We start from the raw sequence: 23,621 nt of genomic DNA, 5'->3' as shown, positions 1-23,621 counted from the left end.
GAATAAAGCCACTTCATATGCCCCCGCCCCGACATTCAGGAATGCCTCAAAGCCAGACCACTCCAGGCAGTGCTGGCTGTAAGGATGCCCCTCTCACTCCAAACAAGATATTCTTGGTCAATATGGTAAGAACTGAGTCCTTTTGGTGTGGTGTGCCAGGTATTAGGGGACCAATAGGCCCATGTGGCCATGAGGGAAAGCCTGGCCTCTGCCTCCCTGAATCTGCCTGCACCCTGTGGTCTCTAGAGCCTGCTTGGGGCAAGGCTCTCTGTCTCTTTGGGCCTCGGGTCCCCTGGCTCTGCGTGAGATTGTTACTACGATAAAACGTTGACCTAAAACAACATGGAGAAGAGAGGGTTTATTTCAGCTTACAAGCCACAGTCCATCACTGAGGGAAGTCAGGGCAGAAACCCAAGGCAGGAACCGAAGCAAACACCATGGAGGATGCTGCTTGCTGGCTTTCTTTGCCTGCTTTCTTATACAGTCTAGGCCTACCTGCCCAGAAGTGGCACCACCCATGGTGAGCTGAGCCCTCCCACACCTATAGGCCTCATACACTCATCTACAGGTCAATCTGAGGGAGACAATTCCTCAATTAAGTTCCACCTTCCAGGTGACTTTAGTTTGATTTAAGGTGACAAAACCTAACTAGCTTAGAGAGGTTCAGGATCATGAGGGTCCTTACCATGCTGACCCTGGACCTGACCTTGGATCGCTTCAACAACACAGCAGCTGGAGTCCTGCCCTCAAAAAATACGGAGTACAGTGAGAAGACAGATAGATGACAGTCTATGGCCCAGCATCCAGCACAAGGCCTGGCATCCAGCAAATCAGGTAGCAGTCACTGAGCTCTGCACTGAGGGAAGTGAAGGCCAGTGATTTACCCTGTCAGTGACCCAGGCCATTGGTGACAGAGCTGGTTGTCAGATGCAGTTTTGGCACCTAAGTGGGTTTGTTCACCTGTCAACCTGAGGGCCTGGTACTTACATGACCCCATCTTACAAATGGGGAAACTGAGGCACCAAGTGCTCTCTCTCACACCTGCCTGAAGGACAGAGGCAAAGCTTGAGCCTGCTGCCCATCATAATCACCTGCTTCTGGAGGGGAGCCACCGTCTCAGGACAAGCAGTGTCAACAGTAGTTTCTGGCTGGGGTGGCCAGCGGGGCCTGAGGTGAGGGACATAGGCCAGCGCATTGCCTGTCTGGTCTCCTTCAGCATCAAGCCAAACCTGGGAATGAAGGGGTTAATGCCTATATCAATGGGAGGTGGGGCCAGGGGAACTGAGGCACAAATAGTGATGCCATTTGCCCACAGTAGCTAACAACTGGATTCCAGGCCTAATTCCAGACCACGGTGCCTGAGAAGGCAGCTGCCCCCTGGGCCACAGGCAGAGACTGCTACAGTCACAAGAGCTTCAGAGAGGTTCCCAGAGGCCAGCCCTTGTCCCCGCAGCTGATAGTCTGGTTAGCTGCCCAGGCCTTACCCAGCCCCCAGGTGAGTATCAGGTAGAGGTTTCAGCCTGCTCTGCCACCTAGTGCCCAGGCTCCCGACTGACTGAGAGACAACTCTGCCAGTTTCTGCATTGAAAAAGAGGGGAAGTAGTGGCATTGTGCACCTACTGTATACCAGCTCGCTTTTATTATCTCAACGGTCCCAACTAAAGATGTTCAGAGGTGGGATGTAATCTGTCTAGAATCACACTAGAGGATATGTGTAGAGAGAATTCAAGCCCGGGATGGCCATGCTCCACCCCACCCCTCAGACAGTTCATGGTTCCTCCCTGCTCAGGTCCTAATGACACGCAGAACCAAGGAAAGTATCCTGATGGTGGCAGAGCCATTTAGTCAGCTGCCTGTGGCCTTAAGAATGCCTGCAGACCTCCCTGAGCCTCAGTTTACAGGCTAGACAGTAGAGCCTCCGAGGTTGTTAGGATGAGCAAAGCTTTGTGGGGTGGCGAGGCTTGGGAAGGTGGCTTTTGGGGTCTCCCACACCCATCATGTCAGGTCCAGCACAGTGCATGTACAGCATAACCCCACCCCCCTGCCACCCCTAGCCCCACAGGGAGTGTAAGAGGGGAAAATCTCAGGAGGTGGGGACCAGAAAAGCACAGAGCCAAGAGGCTCCATAGTGTCTTAGGACAGTCTCCACCTCCTAGAGGCCTGTCCAGTTACAGTGCAAAGGCCATCTATGTGATCCCAAAGCCATGAATAGACGCTCAGGTGATCTCCAGGCCTTCTGGTTCTCTGCACATACCCACCCATGGGCACCTCTTGGTACTACAAAACATCTGGCTGGCAGTTGCTGTGGGATGTTCTGTATGGCAAACGTGTTGCTCTGATTGGTCAATAAATAAAACACTGATTGGCCAGTGGCTAGGCAGGAAATATAGGTGGGACTAACAGAGAGGAGAAAAGAAAGAACAGGAAGGCAGAGACACTGCCAGCCGCCACAATGAGAAAGAGCATGTGAAGATGCCGGTAAGCCACGAGCCACGTGGCAAGGTATAGATTAATAGAAATGGGTTAATTTAAGCTATAAGAACAGTTAGCAAGAAGCCTGCCACGGCCATACAGTTTGTAAGCAATATAAGTCTCTGTGTTTACTTGGTTGGGTCTGAGCGGCTGTGGGACTGGTGGGTGACAAAGATTTGTCCTGACTGTGGGCAAGGCAGGAAAACTCTAGCTACAGACAGTCAGTTCACCCTTCAGAAAACCTTTCAGAAGTGGCAAACCCCTGCATTCAGCCTTATAACCCCCACCTCCATCCAGTGCCATCATGGCTGACATTTTCCCAGGTTCTCCATCTGGTCTGGGCTATAGGAGTGCTGCCACCTGCCTCTCTTAGGATGGCTGGTAAGCTGGGAGCTGGTGGGGTCAGAAGACGGTGTATGAGGAGACTACATCTCACCAAGACACGTTTTGCCAGAGAACCAGCTGTGAGAAAAGGCACCATAATAGGGTCAGATGACATGGGTCCATTCCTCTCCCCATGACTGAACTGTGACCATGAATGTGTTACTTTATGTCTGTGTTCTTATCTGAAAAATGGTGCAGAGGAAGCTGGGGATATGGAAGCAGGGTGGGGCATTAATTCCTGTCTTTGAACTCTCTACTAGGGCCTTGTTAGGCTAGACTTAGGGTGCCCTGCTAGGGTCCCTACAGCTGGGCACTGCTGTTCCTACCCCATCGGAAGAGAGCTGACTCCAGAGAGGAGATCCCTTCTCCCTGTCTCCAACAGCTTGGTAGCCAGACAGGGCACTGTGCTGGGGTCTGTGGTGATGAGGCTGAGGAGGCCACATCCAGGCAACACATGCTTAGTGCTGGGCTCTGGTTGCCACCTGTGTCACCCTCCCAGCTCCACACACATACCCTCCCAGCCCTGCCAGCTAAGGACAAGGGAGGCTGCCAGAGCCAAGGCCCCCACAGCCGGGCCCAGGCCAACAGGACTTTGCAGGTAGTGAGTGAAGCTCTAGTCTACCCAACTCGTGGGCACAGAGGACTCCACTTCATCAACTGAGAGGGGGGAAATTCCTCAGGAGAGTACCCAGAGAAGTTACGGAGTCACATCTGGGCATGGCATCCGAGCTGCTGTGAGCTGAGGGTGCCAAGGACTGATGTCTTTCCAGGTTCTCTCTCTCCAGAGTCCCAGAACCTCCAGCCAGCTTCTGCCCTTGATCACAGCAGCCCACCAGCCTCTGCAAAAGTCGACATGTTCTCCTAGGGTTGCTTCCTTATTAATCTTTATTTCTATTTCTCTAAACTAGGCTCATCTGTAGCCAAGGATGGCCTAGAACTCACCATGAAGTACAGGCTTACCTTGCTCTGTCAAATAATCCCACTTCAGCCTCCTGAGTGCTGGGATTACAGGCCCAGCTCCAGTGATTTCCTATTTTGTTAATTTGGAGACAAGTTCTCCTGTAGCCCAGGCTGGCTTCCAAACTTGATTTGTAGCCAAGGATGACCTTGACTGATCTTTCTGTCTCCGCTTCTTGAGATCTGAGATTACAGGTGTACAAGACCACCCTGATTTTATGCAATGCTGGGGATGGAGTCCAGGGACTCATGAAAGTTAGGTAGGTACTGTACCAGCTGAGTCACACCCCCAGCCCTCCCCTGGGATAATGTTCAGACAGCAATTTACATGGGCCCCAAATCTGAACACTTGCCTCCAGTGGGCATGATGCTTCTGCTGGTACAAGCTGCTGGGTGCAGCAAAACCCACACGGTGTCTTTCAGAGAGGCATTTGGACAAGTCTTTTTGTAGCCCCCATTACACAAAGGAGGAGACAGCTTGCAGACAGCCTGAGGCGAGACTTTGGTTCAAATCATCACTCTTCCACTTCAGGACTTTCATCAAGGAGCTAACTAACCCATCCCTGCCTCCTTTTTTGTACCTATGAAATAGGTACAAATGGTAAATCCTGCCACCCTGAACCAATGCCAACCTTTACCCATGTGCTCACACCCTCCTGCCCCCTTTATGTCTCAACACAGTTCTCATCCAGCTGTGCCACTGAGACATGCCTGGTTACTCTGCAAGCTGACACACTTCTGCTTTCTCTGCCTGCCAGGAAGCCTACCCCGGGGACAACACATCCCTGTGTGTTCCAACTGCTTCACAGGTCTGTATGACCCCTCCACCCACTTCCCTGGCTGGGTCCTGTCCACTGTGCAGAACTACCATCCCAGCCTAGATCTGCCTGCCGGTCATCCCTCACTTTCCCAGATCCCAACCCCAGTGATCTTAACACCAGAGATGCCACACCTACTCTGACTGGTAAGCAACTCCTGCCCTTCACCCCTGCAAAAGATGATCCTCAAGCTTCCACAGCGGAGAGAGCAGGGTTGCAACCCTGCTCATTACTCGAAAGACATTCCTCAAACTCCTCATCCTCCTTCTGGGGCCTCAGTTTCCTTATCTGCTAAAATGGGAATTGTGCTATCCGCAGGTCTCCATCGATTGGAAAAAAAAAAAAAAAACACAACAACAACAACCCATCTTGGGCAGCTGCCCTGGTCAAATGTCTGGATTGGTGAATTTTGAATCTTTATTCCAGTGGTCCTCTGGAGGCAGGACTGTCTACCTCAGAACACACAGAAACAACCTGGAGCCTGAATGGCATTCTGACGGAAACTCCACAATGACAAACTCTGTCACCACTCCCCAGTGTCCTGGGAGAGACCTCCAGTCAGATGCGGAGAGGCCATGGCAGAGGGGTGGACTGTGGGGTCTGGTCCAGGTCAGTGGTTTGTACAATTGGTGACTTTGGCATCCTCCCCACTCCAGCAGAGGGAGTATGAAGGACGCCATGGAAGGCTGTGGGAATACTCCACATGGTAATGAACATGAGTCCTGTAGTTGGGGCAGATCCAGGGCAGGAGAAAGCCCAGCTGGCCCACATCCTCCTACCCCTGTGCCTTTGGTTAAGTTGGCAATCACTGACTAGGGGTGGGTGCTTTCCTGCCTAGGTCATGGAGAGCCCTGGCTGTCCCCTTCAGGGTAAAATGGCCAGAGGGCCACAGACGGAGGTGGAAACCGGCACTTTGGGTAAGGCCAATGGAAATTGTCACCCAGGGTCTGTGCAGCCACCACACTTAAATGTCACATTTGCTGCCTTCCCACCAGGAAGTCCCTACTAGGGCTAGCTTGGCCACCAGCCTCCACATGACTCCTACCTGCTGGGCCTCACCTTCCTCTCCTCTCCATCCTGGTCAGCAGCCCCTTAAAAACTCCAGTTTGGAGGGTCACTACTGAGCTAAACATTCCCCCAAACTTGCCCCCAGGCTGAACAGAGTAGATTACTGGCAAAGTGGGAGCCTCGGGTATCCTCAATGTCCCACCCCATCACCATAGAGGGGCTTGGGAAAAAAACAGGTCTGGACCTTGATTTATTGAGGGGAACCCAAACTGGAGAATCCCAGCTTTCCTTCCTTAGGCCTCCACATCCATACCAGGAACTCCTGCCTGTTGGCTGAGAACCCAGTGCCCCCTGGAGGCTGGTTATGGAACTTTCCTCAGACCCATGGGCCCCATCACCCAGAAGGCCCTCTCCAGACTGAAGTGAGGGAATGAACCCACCAGGTCAGGGAGGGCCCATCTTCTGGTTGATCTGGACAGCAGGCTACCATATCTCAGAGGTCCCTCCCTGAAGCTCTCCTTCCTGACTCTTCATGACCTGCCTGTATCCCATAAGGGATCCTCCCTGGGACTCAGCTCTTCCACCCCAAGGCCCAGAGACCCTTGGGCACCTGGTGGAGGAGCGGCCAGCAAGGCTGGCTCCTGCTCTTCCTGCCCCTCCACGCTCACTGGCAGCTGTCTTCACAGCAACAAACACAGGCGGGTGGGCGGGTGGACGGGGTGGGGGACAGGTATGGTAATGTTCTGTGGGTAGCCGTCAGGGCACAGCACAAGGAAGCAGGGGGATGTTTGAGTTCTGTGCCGAGACGCAGGGAAACTCAGGCCCAATGAGCCCCAGGTCATGCAAATTGAGGATGGAGTCGGCGATAATGCGGGCTGTGCGCTTCTGGTACCCACCCGAGGTCACCATCAGGATGGGTATATCGTGGGCTCGGACCAACCGGAAAACCACTTCATCCCGCTTCACAATGCCCTGTGGGAAGACAGCGGGAAGGTGAGCTCAGACAGGCCCGAGTACCATTATAAGTCCAGCCCTGCTCTGAACTGCTGCTTTAGCTCATCGCCTCCAGACATAAGGCTGCCCATCTTTTCTGTTGCTGTCAAACCTTAGAGCATGGCTTCCTGCCCCACAAGGGCCAGGACACACAGCTTGGCAGACAGACAAATGCCCCAAATGGCCCCCAGGGTCAAGATTTCTGGGCTGATGGACACATGTCCTAGGCGGCCTAGGGTCAGTGCTGTGTTTGAATATGAAATGTCCCCCCCACAGGGTCATGTGTTAGAATACTTGGTTCCCAGCTGGTGATGCTGTCTGGGATGGTTCTAGACCTTTAGTTAGCAGAGCTTGCTGGAGGAAGGATGTCACTGTGGGTAGGTAGGCTTTGACATTTCATAACTGGGCTCCACTTCCTGTTCTTTTTCTCTACTTCCTGTGTGCAGATGAAATGTGGTCTTCTCTGCTTCCTGCTGCTATGCTTTCCCCACCATAATTAACCGTATTCCTTCAGGAACTGTGTGGGAGTCAGAGTGAACCCTTTCTCCCCTAAGCTGCCACGTTTATCAGGGCAATCTACTACAGCAACATAAAGTAACTAATGACTGTCGGAATGTGACCTCGGCTATGGGCAGATCCCCCAAGGTTAGGACATACCGCTGGGCTGATGGACAGCCCCCCAAGGCGGTCCCCCTCCAGGACGTCTGTGCCTGCATTATACACCACCACATCAGGCAGGTGCTCCTGGAGGGACCTCCTCACGTTCCTCTCCACTTTTTCCAGGTATTCCTCATCTTCTGTACCCCACTCCAACTCCACCTTCCGCCTGATGGCCTCTGGGAAAGAGATACAGATAGCTCCAAGGGCACGGAGGGGAAAATGAGGCTGAAGATGGGAAAGACGCAGGGACTTGTTGATGGCCACAGCAGGACCGGCCCCATCTCAGCCTGGCCTCTCAGTTCACCAAAGCTGAGTGGCAAAGGGGTACCCATGAGAGGGCAGGTGATGAAAGCCGAGACTCTTCAGTCTTGAGGACCTACAGACCTATCCTCAGGCCCTACCAATACTGGACACACCCCCTTTATATTCAAGACCAAATAGTCCAGAGTCAGCTTAGGCAGAACCAGTGGTACACTGGGCATAAATGGCTTTGCCATGCTTTCATCTTAAATGTCCCCCAAAGGTTCATCTGTTGAAGGCTTGGTTCACAGCCCACGGTACTGCTGATGACTGGACCTTTAAGGGGCTGAGCCAAGTGGAGGAAGGGATGTTACTTGGGAGTGATGTATCAGGACCATGCCTCTTCGTGTGTCTCTTTGCCTTCAGGCATCATGAGGTAAGAAGCTTGGTCCTGCCATAAGTGTAGCCAAGGTATCCTAGAACATGACAGGCCCAAGGCAACAGGACCAACTGAACACGGACCAGGACCTTAAAGCCATGGGCCAATGCTCATCTCGGCTCCTCTCCCACTGTCAGCCAGCTCTGCTCCAAGGCTGCTGCTGACCTTGGCAGTGGTCCCATGGTACTGGCATCTTCAAAATTACATGACATATCCTGTCATAGAGACAGAAAGCTGACTGAGAGGACATTACCTGCAGAGCGGGAAAGTTGCTGACTTCAAATCAGGTCTCAGAGCTTTTGGGTTATGCATTGAGTCCATTTTTGCTGCTTTTAAGAATATTTTATTCTATTTTAATTATGGATATATGGAGGTTCACACATTAGTACAGCGCCTGCAGAGGGCAGAAGAGGGCACCGGATCTCGTGGGGCCGGAATGATAGGTGGTTGTGAACTACCTGATAAGGGAGCTGAAAACTGAACTCAGCCCTTTTTCTAGCCCTCATTTTTGGTTCCAGGTCATGGGGGAATTGCTGTGACAGATTTTGGGGAGATTGTAATAACATTTTAACTTTGGGCTGGGAAAGACACTGAGTACTCCATGGGAGCTTGGAAGATAAGAGTGGTGCTGGTTTTGAAGGCATGAAGGGGTCATGGAGAAAAGCTGAGACTTAGCACCATGTGGCAGGATAAGAGACCCCAAAGAGAGGCCAGGAGAGGCTGTTGGCGAAGGTGCACCCCAGTCACAGCGTAGACTCCAGAATTTTGAAGATCCTCGTACCATGGGATGACCACCATGGTCGGCAGCAGCTGTGGAGTGCAGAAGGCCTGATCCTGGGACACCAGCTGTGTATACCACAGAGGCTGGAACTGGAGAAGTGGTCTGGGCCCCTTGGAGTCCAGAGGACTGTGGTGGATCCCAGATGCACTCAGCTTTTTACACTGTTGAATTTTGGTTTTGTTTTGGTCTGATTATGATTTGTGCCATGATTCCTCCCTTTCAGAGTTAAAAAAAAAAGTGTTTAGCTTATTTTGATTTTATAGAAACCCATTTATCAGCCTGTAGATATTTTAGAGAAACTTCGGAGTTTTAGAAAGACTCAAATTTTGAAATGACTTTGGATAGTTTAGAGAAACTTTGAACGTTGAAGGAGATTTTGGACATTTTAAAGAGAATGAACTTTTAAAGTGCTTGAATTTTTAAAGGCTGGAACTTTTAAAAGTTGGAAATTTTTATATTGTGATATTAATATTAACATACTATCCTGGGGACAAATGAGAAAGGAAAGGCTGTAGTTGAATAGTGATGGTGTTTGTGTGTCAAGTTGACAAGGGGTCAATTGTGTTGGCTTGTATTTTGTGGGTGATACCATTCCTGGGCAGGTGGTCCTGGGGTTTAAGAAAAGAAACTGAGCGAGCCAGGAGGAGCAAGCTAGTAAGCAGCATTCCTCCATGTCTTCTGCTTTAGTTCCTGCCTTGGGATTCCTGCTTTGAGTTCCTGCCCTGACCCTCATAATGGACTGACTGTTTCTGTCCCCCAAAATGGACTAAATATAGACTGTTCCTGTCCCTCAAGTTGCTTTTGGTCATGGTAACAGAACTCTAACTAAGGCACAAATCTTCTGAGCTAACTTCTGCCATCTTTATGTTTTCTATTGCTCCCCCACCCCCACCACCCCCACCCCACCTATGCTATCTCTAAAGTGAAGCCCTCGTGTTTATTTCCTGGATAAGTTTTTGTAGTCTTGGGGGTTGAGTGACTCGGGTCTCCACGTGCTTGTGGGTACAGTGGGAGCACCCACTTCATGGGAATACTAGAGATAATAAATGACGTGGCATAGCCCTACCCACCAAGCACGCGCTGGGGACAGAGGTGGGGTGACACTTACCTTTAGCGAAGCGGTCCCCGGGGTAGATGTGGCGGTTGTAAACGTCCATGATGTATACACGCCTATCACCCATGAAGTCTCGCTCATGGCCATTGCCCTGTGGGCAGACACAACTGTCACTGCAGGCACCTGCTCTCAGGAAGGGGGTATCCCCACCCACCACAGGAACTGCCTCCTGCTCTGTGTGGTGGGCTAGACCTTGGGGACGTAGTGTCAGCCAGCAGAGCTGGACACACTCCAGACATGACCCAGTAGCCTCGTTCAGAACCTGCACCATGTCCAGCCCTGTCTCTCACCCTCTCTGTGAAACAGGGCAGGGTCTGGCCCTGCGACCCTCTTGGCTCTGCAGGGGTACCAGTGGAACTGGGACATGGAGGACAAACTGTAAAGGGCTGTGTATGTGTGACTTGGTTTACTTAGAGCAGAGTATGGGTCGGGGAGAGCAGTTGGGGGTTTTGAGGACCCTCCCGGTGTAGGAGTGGTCAGCAGGAGGCAGTGAGACCCCTTGGGTTCAAGGACAGGAGCGATGAGGAGGATCTGCCACCCTAGCTGGACTGAGTTGCCAGCAGGGAGACAGACCCTGAGTCTGCACCTTGAGCAAAGCAGACGATGCTGGCTGAAGCATACTTCAGCCATTTCCAGGAGGAGAGTATCCACAGTGTGGGGCTGGGTGACAGACAGAGGCTGCCAGGGACACTGGAAGGGGACTCTCACCACAGGGAAGTGCTGGGGCCTGGGCTCCTGCAGCGTGCTCACCTGATGGGCATCAAGATCAATGATGGTGGCTCTGCAGATGCCTTCCACCCGTTCAAACAGGAACTGACAGGGAGAGAAGATGTGTGAGGCTTGGACAGGCCAGAGGACCCAGCCCTTTAGGACTATGGGGTTGAGGGGTCAGGAGGACAGTGGGCAAGATATCGCTTTCCCAGGAGTGCTGGGGTGAAGGAAGAAGGGTGTGTGTGTGTGTGTGTGTGTGTGTGTGTGTGTGTGTGTGTGTGTGTGGCAGAGAGGTAGGGGTTGGCCAGGGAAGGCTCTGGGGGCAGGCAGTATACTATGATCTGAAAGTTGAGGGATCAGGTCCCCGATTCTCCAGGGAATGTGGGGGTTGACAGATGAGCCCCACAGTCTTGGAATTTAACTCTCCAAACTTTGCCTTATTTTATAAAACTAAATGCTGATGCCTCTCCCCCCTCGAGGAGACCTTCCCCTCTTCCCCTCCTGTGCCCTGTTCTAACAGCCAGCCAGGCCTACTGATAGCCCATCTACATGCCTGTGAGAGCAGAGACCCCATTAGCCTGGCACCCAGCATGAGACTGGGCAGAGAACACATGGGGGAGGAGGAGGGCTTCCACAGAATCTTCCGTTTAGGCAAGCTCCCTTCACTCAGTTTCCTCATTTGTAATGCTCAAGGGTTCAGTGTGCAGGGGTGCGGGGTGGGGTGGGGTAGGGGTGGGGGTCCAGGTTAGGATATGAAATCAGCAGCAGCTGTGCAGAGCTCTGTAGTCTCCTTGCCCCCCTCTTCCCCCCTTCCTCCTCTTCTCCCTCCCTCCTGCAGCCACGCCCTTCTTCCTGTCCTCAGTCCTGAAACCTGCCTGTCCCTTCTCCCACCACCCACTCCCAGCAGAGGCTCCCTCCTGCCTCAGACAGGCCTTCTAGTGGCCGGAATGTGCCAGATCCAGGTTGAGTCCTGGCCAAGAAGAGCAGCTAGGGGAAGTCCTTCTCCACTGTGAGGAAGCCCCTCCCCGTAGTGAGCCCACTTCCCTTCCCTGGAGTGTGTGATGAGCTATAACACAGGAGGGCTTTAGAAGTCAGGTACCGCAGGTTCAGACACACCTTGATAGCTAGTGTAATGTCTGCATAGGCACAGAAGCCTCCGCCACGGTCACTAGAGCAGTGGTGGAAGCCGCCACCTGCAGAAAGGCAGATGGTGGTAATGATCAGAGCCAGGTTCAGGTGCCTTCTGATCCCTACCATCCCCACAGTCCCTTCCTGTTGGGATTCCAGATCGGCCAAGTGAGCAGAACACCTGGGCATGTCACCCAGGCCAAGAGGTCACTCCATGCCATAGCCACCTCACCCCACAGAAAAGGCCCCTCCCAGGGAAACCCAGCCATGTCAGCCAGCTGAGCTGCCCTTGGGCTCCCACACCAGGAAGAGGCAGCACCAGCAGGCTTGCCGTGGACCCAGAAGTGGACAGAGATGACTGGGAAGGATGCCTTCTGCTGGCCACAGCTGTCCATGCCACCCCCAACCTGAGACACAGTCTGGGGGTCCTTTTTGATTTGGACTGGAGAAATGCTGTTGCCAGTTTTCTGCTAGAATGGCTAGTAAGCTGCTACTGCCCCTTTATCTCTGGAGACTTGGGGTTGTAGGAACCTTCTGAAATGGAGACCCACAACTACCCCCACCCCCAGCAGTGTAAGGTTGGGGCCGTGCAGATGAAGGACTTGCCTCCCCCACACACACACTGGGGACTCCTAACAGGGCACTCGGCTTGCCAAAGCCTCTCTCGAGCCCAGAAGAGAGCTCCATCTTCACCAGTACCTTTTTCAGATGAGCTGCCTCGGGCACAGAGAGGGTCAACAACTTGCCCAGTGAACATAACTAGCAAACGGCAGCGCCATCAGTGAAAGCCAGGCTTGATCAGGACCAGATGCTCAACTTTACCCAGGCCCTAGTTTCCACTGTAGAAGTGGTCCTTTGTGAACTGGGAAACGACGTTACAGACACGCAGGGCGTGCATCACCCGTGTGTTTGTGCAACGGGGTATCCTAACATCACGGCTATGCCAGGTCTAATGCTGGGTACCCGGCAAGGCAGGCAGGAAAAACATGGCCCTCAGCCATGCAAAATTCCAAAAGGGCTCAGAGCCTGCTACAGTCGGCACCTTCTCACCATGTTCAATTCCTCACAAGACAACGGTGCAGCAGCCAAGGAAAGGCTGCTGGGGGAAAGGTTCTTCAACTTTGACGACAGATGTGCAAGGGCCACACAGAGCCCAGGGAGCTGGGGAGCACCAGCCTGCAGGACCCCTATGGTGGCACTGAGCCTGGGACCATCCACTCACCACATGACTAAGCCCTGTCCACTGGCCTAGACCCCACAAGGATGGAGTCTTTCAGGAATGCCACCTGGAGGCAACTAATTCCACACAGACATGCTCAGAGGACCTGCCCAGGGGCCTTCCTAAGGGATGGCTCAGGCTCTCTGGGTGGGAAAGGACTCCCTGCCATTGAAAATATGTAAATGTTGGGCAGGGGCATTCTCAGGACAAATATCCCACAGCAGACAGAAACTGGGAGGGGCTTCACAAGAACAAAAAGGGCTGAATACTCACCCCCAGGCTCCTGAACTGGCTCTGAGGGCTTTCCTATCCCTCTGTCCCCACCCCCTTTCCAGCTCCAACAGGCTAGCCGGTCATTCTGAAGTCCCAGCACTCACCAACATTGATGGCCCAGCCTCGTTCCACAGCCAGCTTCCCCGCCTTTGGAGACAAGCAGAGGGTAGAGTTCAGGCCTCACCCTGCAGCAAGCATGCCTTCACTCCCTCAATATAAGCTCTGGGGCAGGAATAGGCCACAGGTGGAATCAGGTGATACCCACCCCATCTGTCAACAGACCAGCAGCCAATTTTATCTGGCCAACAGGGGGAAAGAACCAGACTGCCAGCATGTGGAAGAGTTCTAGTGTTTTCCCAGGAAAACACTAGAAATAACAAGTGAAGTGAGCTGAGGATTCCCCTGTGGCTTTGGGAATGGAAACGAGACAGTCTGCTTATGGCATAGGCTGGTGGCTGAAATCCTGCAGGCATTCAGGATGAGTAGCAATACAAAACATGGCAGTGTCAGAGGGCAATGACCATGGCTGGGATAGACCTCATTCAGATACAGAGAATCCCTCAACTAGCTCTCCAGCCAGTGACTAGGGCTACTATAGAACATACTTTTGTTGGGTTATAAACACAGTAACTCAAATTGTTATTAGGTAGGGTAGGACTCTACAAGGCAGAGTGGGGCAGGGGTCGGGAGCTGCACACCCCACCCAGCCTACCATGATGGTGCCACCAGTCTGGGTCCGCAGGGGCCTCAGCACCTTCCTCTGCACAAGGAAGTTGGGGAGAAAGATGACCGGGGGTATCTCAGTGATGGTAGCCACCACGAAGGACCACTGTGGAAAGAGACAGGGATGCTAAACTTGGTGCCAGGCCCAGGCATGGTGGCTCTCTGCTCTGCATACTCTTTGTTGGGGAGTGACAGCTGTGAGCCACCTCTTACTCCCAGCTTTGAGCTTGGGCACAGTGAAGTTGATGTCGGTGTTCTGAGGCACTCTGCTGCCCTCTTGTGTCCAGAAAAAGGATTGCAGGTTGCTCTAAGGCTAAGCCTGCATGTAGCTCCTCAGCTTCCCACTACCCAGTAAGTACCAGGAGGGCCTTGGCTCTAGTGCCCAGTGCCAGTTAACACTTCCTAAGTACTTAGGGCCTGTGAGACACCCAGATGGGCTTGGAGTCCTGTCTTGTGCTGGGACACGTGTAGCCATGGCTAACAAGCCAGCAGGTGCAATGATCCATCTTCATAGGAAAGAGAGGGCCTTGTGGAGAAGGCAACATCTACAAAACATAAACAGTGAACAAGAGTCCCTAGATGCAGGCATTAGGCCAAAGAGGCAATTTAGGGCAAAGAAATTGAGTCCAGGAATGACAGAAGCTGGGCATGGCAGGACAGGGCAGATACGCTTCTCCAGTTGTTCAGAACACACTCTCACAGCTTACTGTCAGAGACACAGAGAAGAAAAAACCAGAACTAAAAACTAAATTCATAGGGACCCCCTGAGCTCCATATCCAGCTGATGGGAGCTACTTTGTTACTTTCCTGAACTTCTAAGCAGGCGACTCCAATCCTTTCTGCTGGGCATTGCAGAAGCCTGATTTGATGTGTCTAATGCGCTCTGCCGTACTTTGTTCCTTTATTTTTGTTAGAGACTTGATCTTTCTACATATCCCTGGATGTCCAGGTACTATGTAGACCAGGCTAGCCTCCAACTCAAAGAGATCCACCTGCCTTTGCCTCCTGAATGCTTAGATTAAAGGCATGTGCTATTACGCCCTGCTTGGTATTGTTATTATTATTATTATTATTATTATTATTATTATTATTATTATTATTATTTTATAGACAGTTGTTCATTGCTTTCCCCAGGGGACTGCTTCTTGGCCAAGATCCACTGGGACTCCAGGCCCATGTGTAAATGGTCATGTTTACATGGAACCTGAGCACATCCTCATGCATAAATCATGCCTAGATTGCCTATGACACAGGCTGTGCTACCACTCTGAGAGAAGTTTATGCCACAGTTTAGGGAGTAACACAAGAGATTTGTATGTTAAGATAGATGCAATATTCTTTTTAGAATATTCTCCTTCTGTGGATGGTTGAAACCGAGAACAAAGGACACAAATATATGGACTCTTACCTGTAAATATGAGTAAATTTTGAGCTAAAGGTAGTGTGGTAGTACATGACCACCATCCCAAGTTGTGATGCGGAGACAGAATAAGTAGTAGTCCAAGGCCAACCTTGGCTACACAAGACCCTGTCTCAAAGAAACAAAGCAAAAATATCTCCATTTAAGCAGAATTCATGCCTCAGTTACTTCAGGCATGTTTCAAATCCTGGCCAGCCACTGTGGCCAGTGGTTGGATGGAGCAGATCTAGGACATGCCCATCATGATAGCTTTATCAGGCAGGACTGCTCTGGGAAAAAAAAAAAAAAAAAAAAAAAACCTGTAGGTGGCCGAAAAAAACATTGGTGCAGGGGTGAGGTGACCTGTAGCTCTAGAGGAAGAGGGAGAGAAAGGGGCTTGGCAGAGTGGGCTGTGGGCCAGGGAGATGGTAGTTATAGTAATGGGGGTGAGTGGATGGGGGCTCACAGTAACACTGACACAGGGCAGGGTGAGCAGCAGAAGACAGAGCCACTGAGAAGGCATTGGTGTGGAGGGGACAGCATGGGACAGATACGATTATCCGGGATGTGCAGCAGGCTAACAAGGGGACAGCCCAGATTTTTTAAGCAGAACCCACCCAGACTGCCTTGTGACAAACTCGGTCAGGGCAAGGGCTTAGGGATGGTCAGGCTGGATGCAGGGCTGGGACAGGGCTCTGAAGCCATGCTGGGCTCTGTCTCAGCTATATGGTTTGGGATGCAGTTCTTTCCCTCTGTGCCTGTCTCCTTATTTGCAAAGCAGGGCCTGGAATGAGGGTGTCACTGTGGAGCCCTGCTGCAGAGGCCTGTTCTCACCTCTATAAAACAGTGTCCTGGCTGCCCAGAGGCTATCCTAGAACTACACACCACTGCCAGCACATCTGTGTCGATACCCAAGGTTACATGACATCTGTGTCTATCCCCTTCAGAAGGATACTAGTACCATCAATCTCAGGTCTAAACTAAAACTGCCAGGCCTGGGGGCCCATGCCTGTAAATCTTGCTGCTCAGGAGGCCAAGCTTGAAGATCATTAGCTCAGACTAACCTTGTCTCAAAATTAAAAGGTCTTTTTTTTTTTTTAAGAGGGGGAGATTGATGTGGCTTAGTAATTAGGTACTTGCCAAGGTTTGCTCTTCAGTATGGAGAAAAGAAAATTAAATAACTATAAAAGACAAAAAAAAAAAAAGTAAACTCCCAGGGACCTCTGGGTCCTGTTACTTTTCTTCCGCTGCCAATCAGGTCAATCCAACGCCTTGTGCTGGGGCTGTAGACTCCTGATTCGATGTCCTCTTGAGCTCTCTCTGCTGTTTTTACTTATTGGTTATTTTACTTATTATTATTTATTGGTTATTTTACTTTTGCTCGCTATAAACTCATTCACTCCAAACTCATATGGCTATGCTAGACCTTTTCTTGGTACAGAACTGGAGTATACCCCAAATAACTGAGACCGGATAGTCAAGTAAATATGTACGGGCATATCCATAGCAACACTGCTGACGATCGCCAGAACGGAGAAATAACTCACATGTGCACAAGCCAATGGATGGGAAAACAAGATGTGATACACACATGGTAGAGTATTATACATCCAGGAAGAGGAATGTGTAGGGGGTGGTGCGTGGCTTTGTGACAAGGCCCTTGCCTTGCATACTCTGAATCTCAGCCATTGCGGAGGAGAATGCATGATATCTGCTCAGTGTGATGTACAGAGGCAAGCCAGACACCAAAGCTCACACACTGTTTGATTCCATCTGTACAAAGTCAGGTACAAAGTACCTAAGTCTGCAGAGGCATGCTAGAGATGGGCAGTAACCGGGCAGGGGGCAGGGAGTACCAGGGAGCAAGTGCTCTGCAGGATCAGTGTTTCCTTTCAGGGTGATGGGAACAGTTGTGGATCATGACATCACACGATGGATGATGGAAATGCTGCTTTAAGACGGTAGCTTGTGTCATACGTGACTAACCACATTTTTATTTCTTTAAAGAAAAGGAGAGATGGGTCTCTTGGGGAAGAACTGACAAAGTCAAAGATCCAGGCTCCCATCCCCCATAGCCTCTCCCATCTTCTGTCCTCCAGGTGCCTGAGGTCAGTGTCCTTCCCTCCACGGTGCTTTGCACTTGTGGCTCCTGCTTAGACTACCCGTCCCTCACTCCAGGCCTGCGGGCCTCACACTCTACCTTGCTGTCCCCCTTTCTGTGGACACTTGGCACCTGTTCGGCTAGTTATGTTCCTTCTCTGCTCTCCATTGGAGAGGGTCTCTGGTTCCATCCCTTCCCTGCAGGACCCAGAACAGTACGCACGCTGGTCATGAACTTGCTGACAGGGCTCAGGGACAGACATCAGGATCTTCCCAGCTCTGACCTGCTGGTAGGGGCAAGGTCCTAGAGTTCACAGCAAGTAAAGGAACAGTGCTGATGCTGCCCAGATGCCACCCTGACTGGGCCCAGCTCTGGGCTGTACACACAGGTGGTACCCCTGCACCAACGCGATCTTTCCCTTTTGGTGCCCTGCTTATTGGGATGGAAGGCTACAGCAGTGCAGGACCAGGGATGAAGCCCAGGACAGGTCTGTGGACAGAGTAGAGGAGGCTGGGGAGAAGGTGCATGGTACACAGCACCCACAGACAGACCCAATAACAACCCTGGGAACCCTGAAGGGACCTGCCGGACACTGGACACCGCTTGGGATGTCTGTCCACAGCAGAGGAAAGGGACAGACGATGCAGACATGGGATGAGAGAGCTGTGGCACCAGACAATGGGTCTCACTTGAGTGTGAACAGCACCTCACCCATCACTCCCCCACTGTAAACCTGTTCACAGTACTCAGGACAAAATTCATGTTTCCTCCTCAGCTAGCCAGACCCAATGTAGCCTGGTGCTGGCTAGCCAGGCCACACAAGACCTGGAGTATTAGAAAAGTTATGTTTCTCCCTTTTCTCTGGCTACCAGGGGGCTGTGAGCCAAATGTTACTTCATCGTCACCTTGGTGAACCCCTATGTTATGTTGATATAGCTGTGTTCCCCACCACACCTCACCCCACCCCCGGTCTTATTTTCTATTTGGGACTCACAGACTACCCTGCTTCCAGATTTTTGGGACAAAGACCAGGCAGGCAGCCTGCCTTGTAAGTTTCCCTGGAGGTTTTATAAATGGGTGGGATCCTGGTGACTATCCCCCCAGCCCCAAGCCTGATCCCAGCTGCACTCTTGGTCTCTTCCTGTCCAAACTCAGAGCATCTACCCCTGCCTTCCCCTCCCCCTTCGTACTCCTGGCCAGGCTCCTGGGCTGCGGACTAACCATGCATGTCTGGGCCCCAGGAAACCAGGGCAGCCAGGCACTGGGCTTCCGGCCAATGCCTCACACCTCTCTCCTGGGAGACAGGGTGCAGCCTCTTCCTGGCAATCTTTCATGAGCTCACACTGCCATGGCCCATCTAGAATTCTCACAACTCAGGACACAGCTGGAGGGGAAAGAGCCCAGCAGCTGGGACCCTGGTCCTGAACAGTGCCTGCAAGGGTCTTCCCATGCTTAACCAGCTCCCCCTAGGTATGACCTTGAGCCGGCACAGCCTACTTCCGAGCCAAGGTCTTTCCAGACAGTGAAGGGGCCTGTTGACTTCTGCCATCTGTGGAGTCCTGAGTCCAAGATGACTCTGACAGGAAGCTTGGGGGCCAGGCCTCCCACATTCTGAGGCAGAGAATCAATGGCACCCTGATGCAGCTCCAGCCAGAGCAGGCTGGCAGCCATGGATTCTGACCCAGGCTCCCACGCCAACCAGCCACACAAAAGATGTACTAAAGACCTCAGTTCCCAATTGGAGCTTGCAGCCTCCTGTACAAAGAGGCCACAGGCAAACAGTGGTAGTCCAGTGTGGTTTGCAGTGAGGATTTAAAAATCTTACAGTTAGCACATTCAAAATCAAAGTAGGGGGCTGGGATATGGCTGAGTGATAGGGTGCTTGTCTAACATGCATGAGGCCCTCAGTTCAATCTTAACAATCATAAAAAAAAAAATAAAAACCACCCCTCCCCGAAAAGCCCCAAGCAAAAAAATAGAAAAAAGGAAGAAATCTGAGAATATCATTTAATAATCAGCATCTGGCTTCTCTTGGCAAAGCGGGCACTGTAGTCATGCTGGGTCCAACCGTGTGGCAACCCACCACAAGTCCCTCGTGGGAGAGAAAGGTCTTCTGCAATTCACCCCAGACACCCCCATCCGCCCCCGACCCAGGTCTTTATGTTCCCTGCTGGACCCTGGGGGAGTTTCAAACCCAGTTTTAGCCCAAGAGTTTTCATTTACAACAAGTCCTTAGAATTAGCATCTCAGCCCACTCAAAAAAAACAGGCCAGAGTGAAGCGGCCTTAGTGGACAGGACAAGGGCTGGTGTCCCCTTCCCACTAAAGTGATGATCCCAGTAGGGGCCTCTGAGGCCTGTCCAGAGCACAGGCTGAAAGTCTATGTCCAAAACCTCTAAGAGGGTTCTGTCTGCATAGCCCTGCTTTCACACCCCTGAAGATGGGGCGCTAACTACCCACAGAGATGTCTTCTCATAGCCCTTCCTGATCTTAAGCACTAGAGACTCCTGTGCTAGGGACAGGAGAAGGTTCCCCTAAGGCTGAGCCTCCCCTCCCCCAGCCACTGCACCTGGCCACCGCCCACCAACCCCTGTACTGTACCTTCAGCTCGTTGAGATAACGCCTCGTGTGTACCACCAGCAGGTCCTCCTCCGAGGCCTCCCGCGCCTCCACCAGCATGCCATCGGACAGCAGCTTCTCTTCTGGAACCACAGAGCAAGCCTCTGCTTCCTTTCCGCTGACCCTCAGGCCAGGCATAGCTGCCCCCCCCCTAAACCCCAGACCCTCCCCAGGCTGCAGGCTGGCCTCTGGCAGCCCCTCAGCACACAGTGAACTTGTGGGTATTCAAGGTAGAAAAGCAACCTCTTCCTCAACAGGTGGCTCAGGACAGCATGGCCTCTCCTCAACCTCTGCCTGAGCCTTGCTCATCCTCCTTGGTAACAACCAAAGGAGAGTAGCACAAGCCAGAGTCAAACAACTGCTGTGTTCAGAGCACTGCCTTCCTGAAGGAACCTTCTATTTATGGCAAACGAAACTGCCTTTTCCCACATTGATGACATGGGTTTCCTTCTAAAACAAACTTAAGTTAAAAAAAAAAAAGTCCCAAGGCTCAGTCATTTAAAAATATGCAGTAAACACAGGAGTAAGTGGTACAGGGGACATCAGGGTGTCCAAGTGGCTTACAGATGTCTAGTTTCACTTCATTTTGCAAAAGAAACTGAGGCTGAGAGAAGGCACTGCCCTCAGAGTACTGTGAGACTGGGCCATGATGCTCTGGGTTCTAGAGAAATCAGAATCTAGGTTCTAGTTTCAATGAGTCATGCTCAGAAACCAACCAGTCCCATCCACTTCTACAGGCAGACCCAGGCAGGTGCTCCCATGACCTCTGACACTTGGCAGACTCAGCCAGCTCCCTTCCAGCCAGGGCCTCCAAAGAGCCTGCCCTGTGGTCCTGCCTCCCATCCTTCCTCATCCTCAGAGGAACAGCAGTAAAAGGAGCTGGCTGTTTGCTCCCAACTGAGGGAGATGAGGGACCCTTGTGTTGAGCCACTGGGAGAGACGGGAGCCCGGGGGCAGAGACGGGAGCCCGGGGGCAGAGAGAGCACCAGCAGGAAACCATTTGTACAGGCAACAGATGTGCAAGGCTAGCGTCCCAGGCTCACACCGACACCACACATCATCTGCGTGCTTTCTACTCCATGTTTTCCTTTGGATGTTCAGGCTGGTACCTACAGCAGAGGGGAAAGCTGTACCACTTGCCATAGATAGAAGGTCACCAGAGGAACAAAAACAAACCCAACAGAAAGAGCTGTGTTATTAATGTCTAATTTGGTACTATTTTCTGCATAATGCAGAGCCAGAGGCCTGCTCTAGATTTGTAGGAAGGGAGATGGGGACTAGGTCTAACTGGAGGGAATATGAGACAGGGCCTGTTGTGCTTAGCAGCCTGCCTGGAAAGACCCTTTAACAGCAGGACAGAAGGCAGTCTGGGGCTGAATTCAGATTAAGGGTGGGATGGATGCAGAGATGGAGGAGGCCGATGCAGGTCTAAGAGGGTGATGAGGCTGGGGAGAAGAAATGGAGGCAGATCCAAATCTGGGGTGGGGGGCTTTCTTACCTTTCAGGAAGTTGATCACCTTGCCCCATTTTCCAGCATCAAAGGGGTGCAGCTTCTCCAGTCCCATGAAGGTGATGTTGTAACGTGGCGAGTACACGATGGGCCAGCGTTTCTCTGGTACATGCTGGTACAGCTGTGTTGCGTGCGGCCTTCGATGTGCAGAGAGACAGACGCAGATATGGAGGGCAGCCTCCTTGTGGAAAGCAGTCTCCCCCTCCCCATTCACACCAGGAGGTCACTTAACACCAACAAAAATGAAAACAGCTCCTTCCTGAGCCCCGGCTGGCTTTGCTTAAACCCGCAACCAACACCTTCCTCACAGCAGCTCTGGGGACCAGGTGTGCCCAAGGTCACATGCCAGTGCCAGGTGTATTCAGTAGTGCTGGCGCCAAGGCCCAAGGCCTGCACGGGGGAAGGCGGGGTGAGGGGGGTGGAATGTGGTTGTCTCACGAGCCAGCTCACGCATCTGCGAAGCTGGGAACAAATTACGCTGGGGGGGTGGGTTGTAGCTCGCGATTGCAGGAGGCTGTGCCCTCCTCGCAGCCCTGCAGCCCACCGCGGTGCCCTGGGGAGGGGAGACCCACAGTTCGCCCTCCCGGTTTCCCAGCCTGCCCCACCTGTCCCGCTGCGCCCACGGGGACCCCCAACACCCAGGCTTGGCCCCATGAGCGACCCCGCACACTCACATCCCGCAGCCGGCCCTGCCTGCTCTGGCCGCCACTCCGCACCGGGAGGGGTGGGAGGGGTGTAAGGGGAGGGGCCGGCGCAGAACACGCCTCCGTGGCGCTTGGAGTTGGGGGTGGAGCCTTGGCCTGCAGCTGCGTCACAGACAACCGGACCCGCGCCGGTCAAGGAGAGGCATCCAATGGAGTCCCGCCTGGGGGGTGTGGTCAAGCGCAGCTCCGCCCGCATTCCCGGGGTAGAAATAAGCAGACACAAGCTTAGGTGGTGTTACTATGGGCTTCTCTGTGCCATTCGCGCTTCTGGCCTCAGTTGTGTAGGTGGTGGGTCTGTTCTGGTCCTATCATCCCCGATATATATTCCCTCCTGGGGTGCAGCCCTCCGCTCCTGTACCATCTGTAGCTTCTTCACCATGGTATAAGCACTCCCCACTTGTCATAACATTCCTTGAACTATAGTTTCCCTGTCTGTAGAGCAGCCCTGGTGATCATGTCCTTAGAGTACAGTTGTATATATTTGAACATCTCTCCTGTCTCCATTTCCCCTACATTCTGACCCTGGAAGCTGACTGACAGCTGGGGGTGTCTGTGTGGCTGGAACCTGGGAGGAAGCCTCAACAATAGAGCCCAGAAGCAAAGACAATGAGCCTCTGTTGGCCCAGCTGTCTCCATCAACCAAACAGAGGCAGCTGACCAGAGGGCTGCCAGGAGCTAGCATGGCAGCTGGGAGCCCAGGGCCTCCAGGGTCACGTGAAGGGAACCAGCAACATTTTCTGTTTTTTAGGGAGTGGGGGCAGCGTGACACTGTGATGTGTAGATCGGAAAACAGCTCTGTGCAGACAATTTTCTCCCTCCACCTTTGGGGGGGTTCCAGGGATTGAACTCAGGTCCTCTGGCCTGGGCACCAAGAGCATCTATTTGCCAGCTGAGTCCTATCATGGGCTGACAGTTTTGAAGAGTGCATTTGATGAGTCTACCATTAGACAATTTTCAGAAAATATGACATAGATTGTGAAAGATACTGAGACAGATGTCCTTGGGAGTGTGAGCTCATTCAAGAGTCACTGCACCAGCCATCGGTATTTGGTGGAGCCTGAGGAGACAGAGCCTTTGGTTCAGGGGACAAAGGCAATTTCTTGTTCTTAGAGGTTTGGGGAGTTTCCATACCATGTGACCTAGCCTATGTGCTAGGAGTTATAGAGGTTGAACCACAGTAGATAAGTCAGTGAAGGCTTGTGCAGGAAGAGGGAACGGTGTTCGATTATCACAAACCAGGAGGGGAGTCTTCTTTATCTTTTGGTTATCATAAGGCTGGAGCCTGTATTAAACCCAGACTGGGCATCTGCCAGCATCCTGGCCTAGGGAAGTTGAATCGGTTCTCTGGGCTTTCACTGCTGCATCTAGA

At 52.3% G+C, this 23,621-nt stretch overlaps 1 protein-coding gene across 2 annotated transcripts; it reads right to left on the bottom strand.

The window, feature by feature from the left end:
* Positions 1–5,024: 5,024 nt before the first annotated feature.
* Positions 5,025–22,351, bottom strand: Hdac11 (histone deacetylase 11). Of its 2 annotated transcripts, none has more exons than XM_052719753.1 (10): positions 22,223–22,351; positions 21,537–21,685; positions 20,021–20,121; positions 13,910–14,026; positions 13,302–13,344; positions 11,694–11,770; positions 10,617–10,679; positions 9,861–9,957; positions 7,290–7,468; positions 5,025–6,611 (listed from the first exon to the last, which is right to left on the bottom strand). In XM_052719753.1, coding segments are annotated over exons 1-10 (1,044 nt in total). In that variant the 5' UTR covers positions 22,225–22,351; the 3' UTR covers positions 5,025–6,395. The 2 variants fall into 2 exon arrangements, with proteins under 2 accessions (XP_052575713.1, XP_052575714.1); XM_052719754.1 differs by lacking the exon at positions 22,223–22,351 and adding an exon at positions 22,154–22,172.
* Between the last annotated feature and the right edge of the window lie 1,270 nt (positions 22,352–23,621).

This window comes from Peromyscus californicus, unplaced genomic scaffold (assembly GCF_007827085.1).
Source record: "Peromyscus californicus insignis strain IS unplaced genomic scaffold, ASM782708v3 Scaffold_6__1_contigs__length_162567912, whole genome shotgun sequence".
NCBI lineage: Eukaryota > Metazoa > Chordata > Mammalia > Rodentia > Cricetidae > Peromyscus > Peromyscus californicus.
The sequence above is the reverse complement of the archived record's forward strand: the minus strand, read 5'-3'. Positions and strand labels throughout refer to the sequence as shown.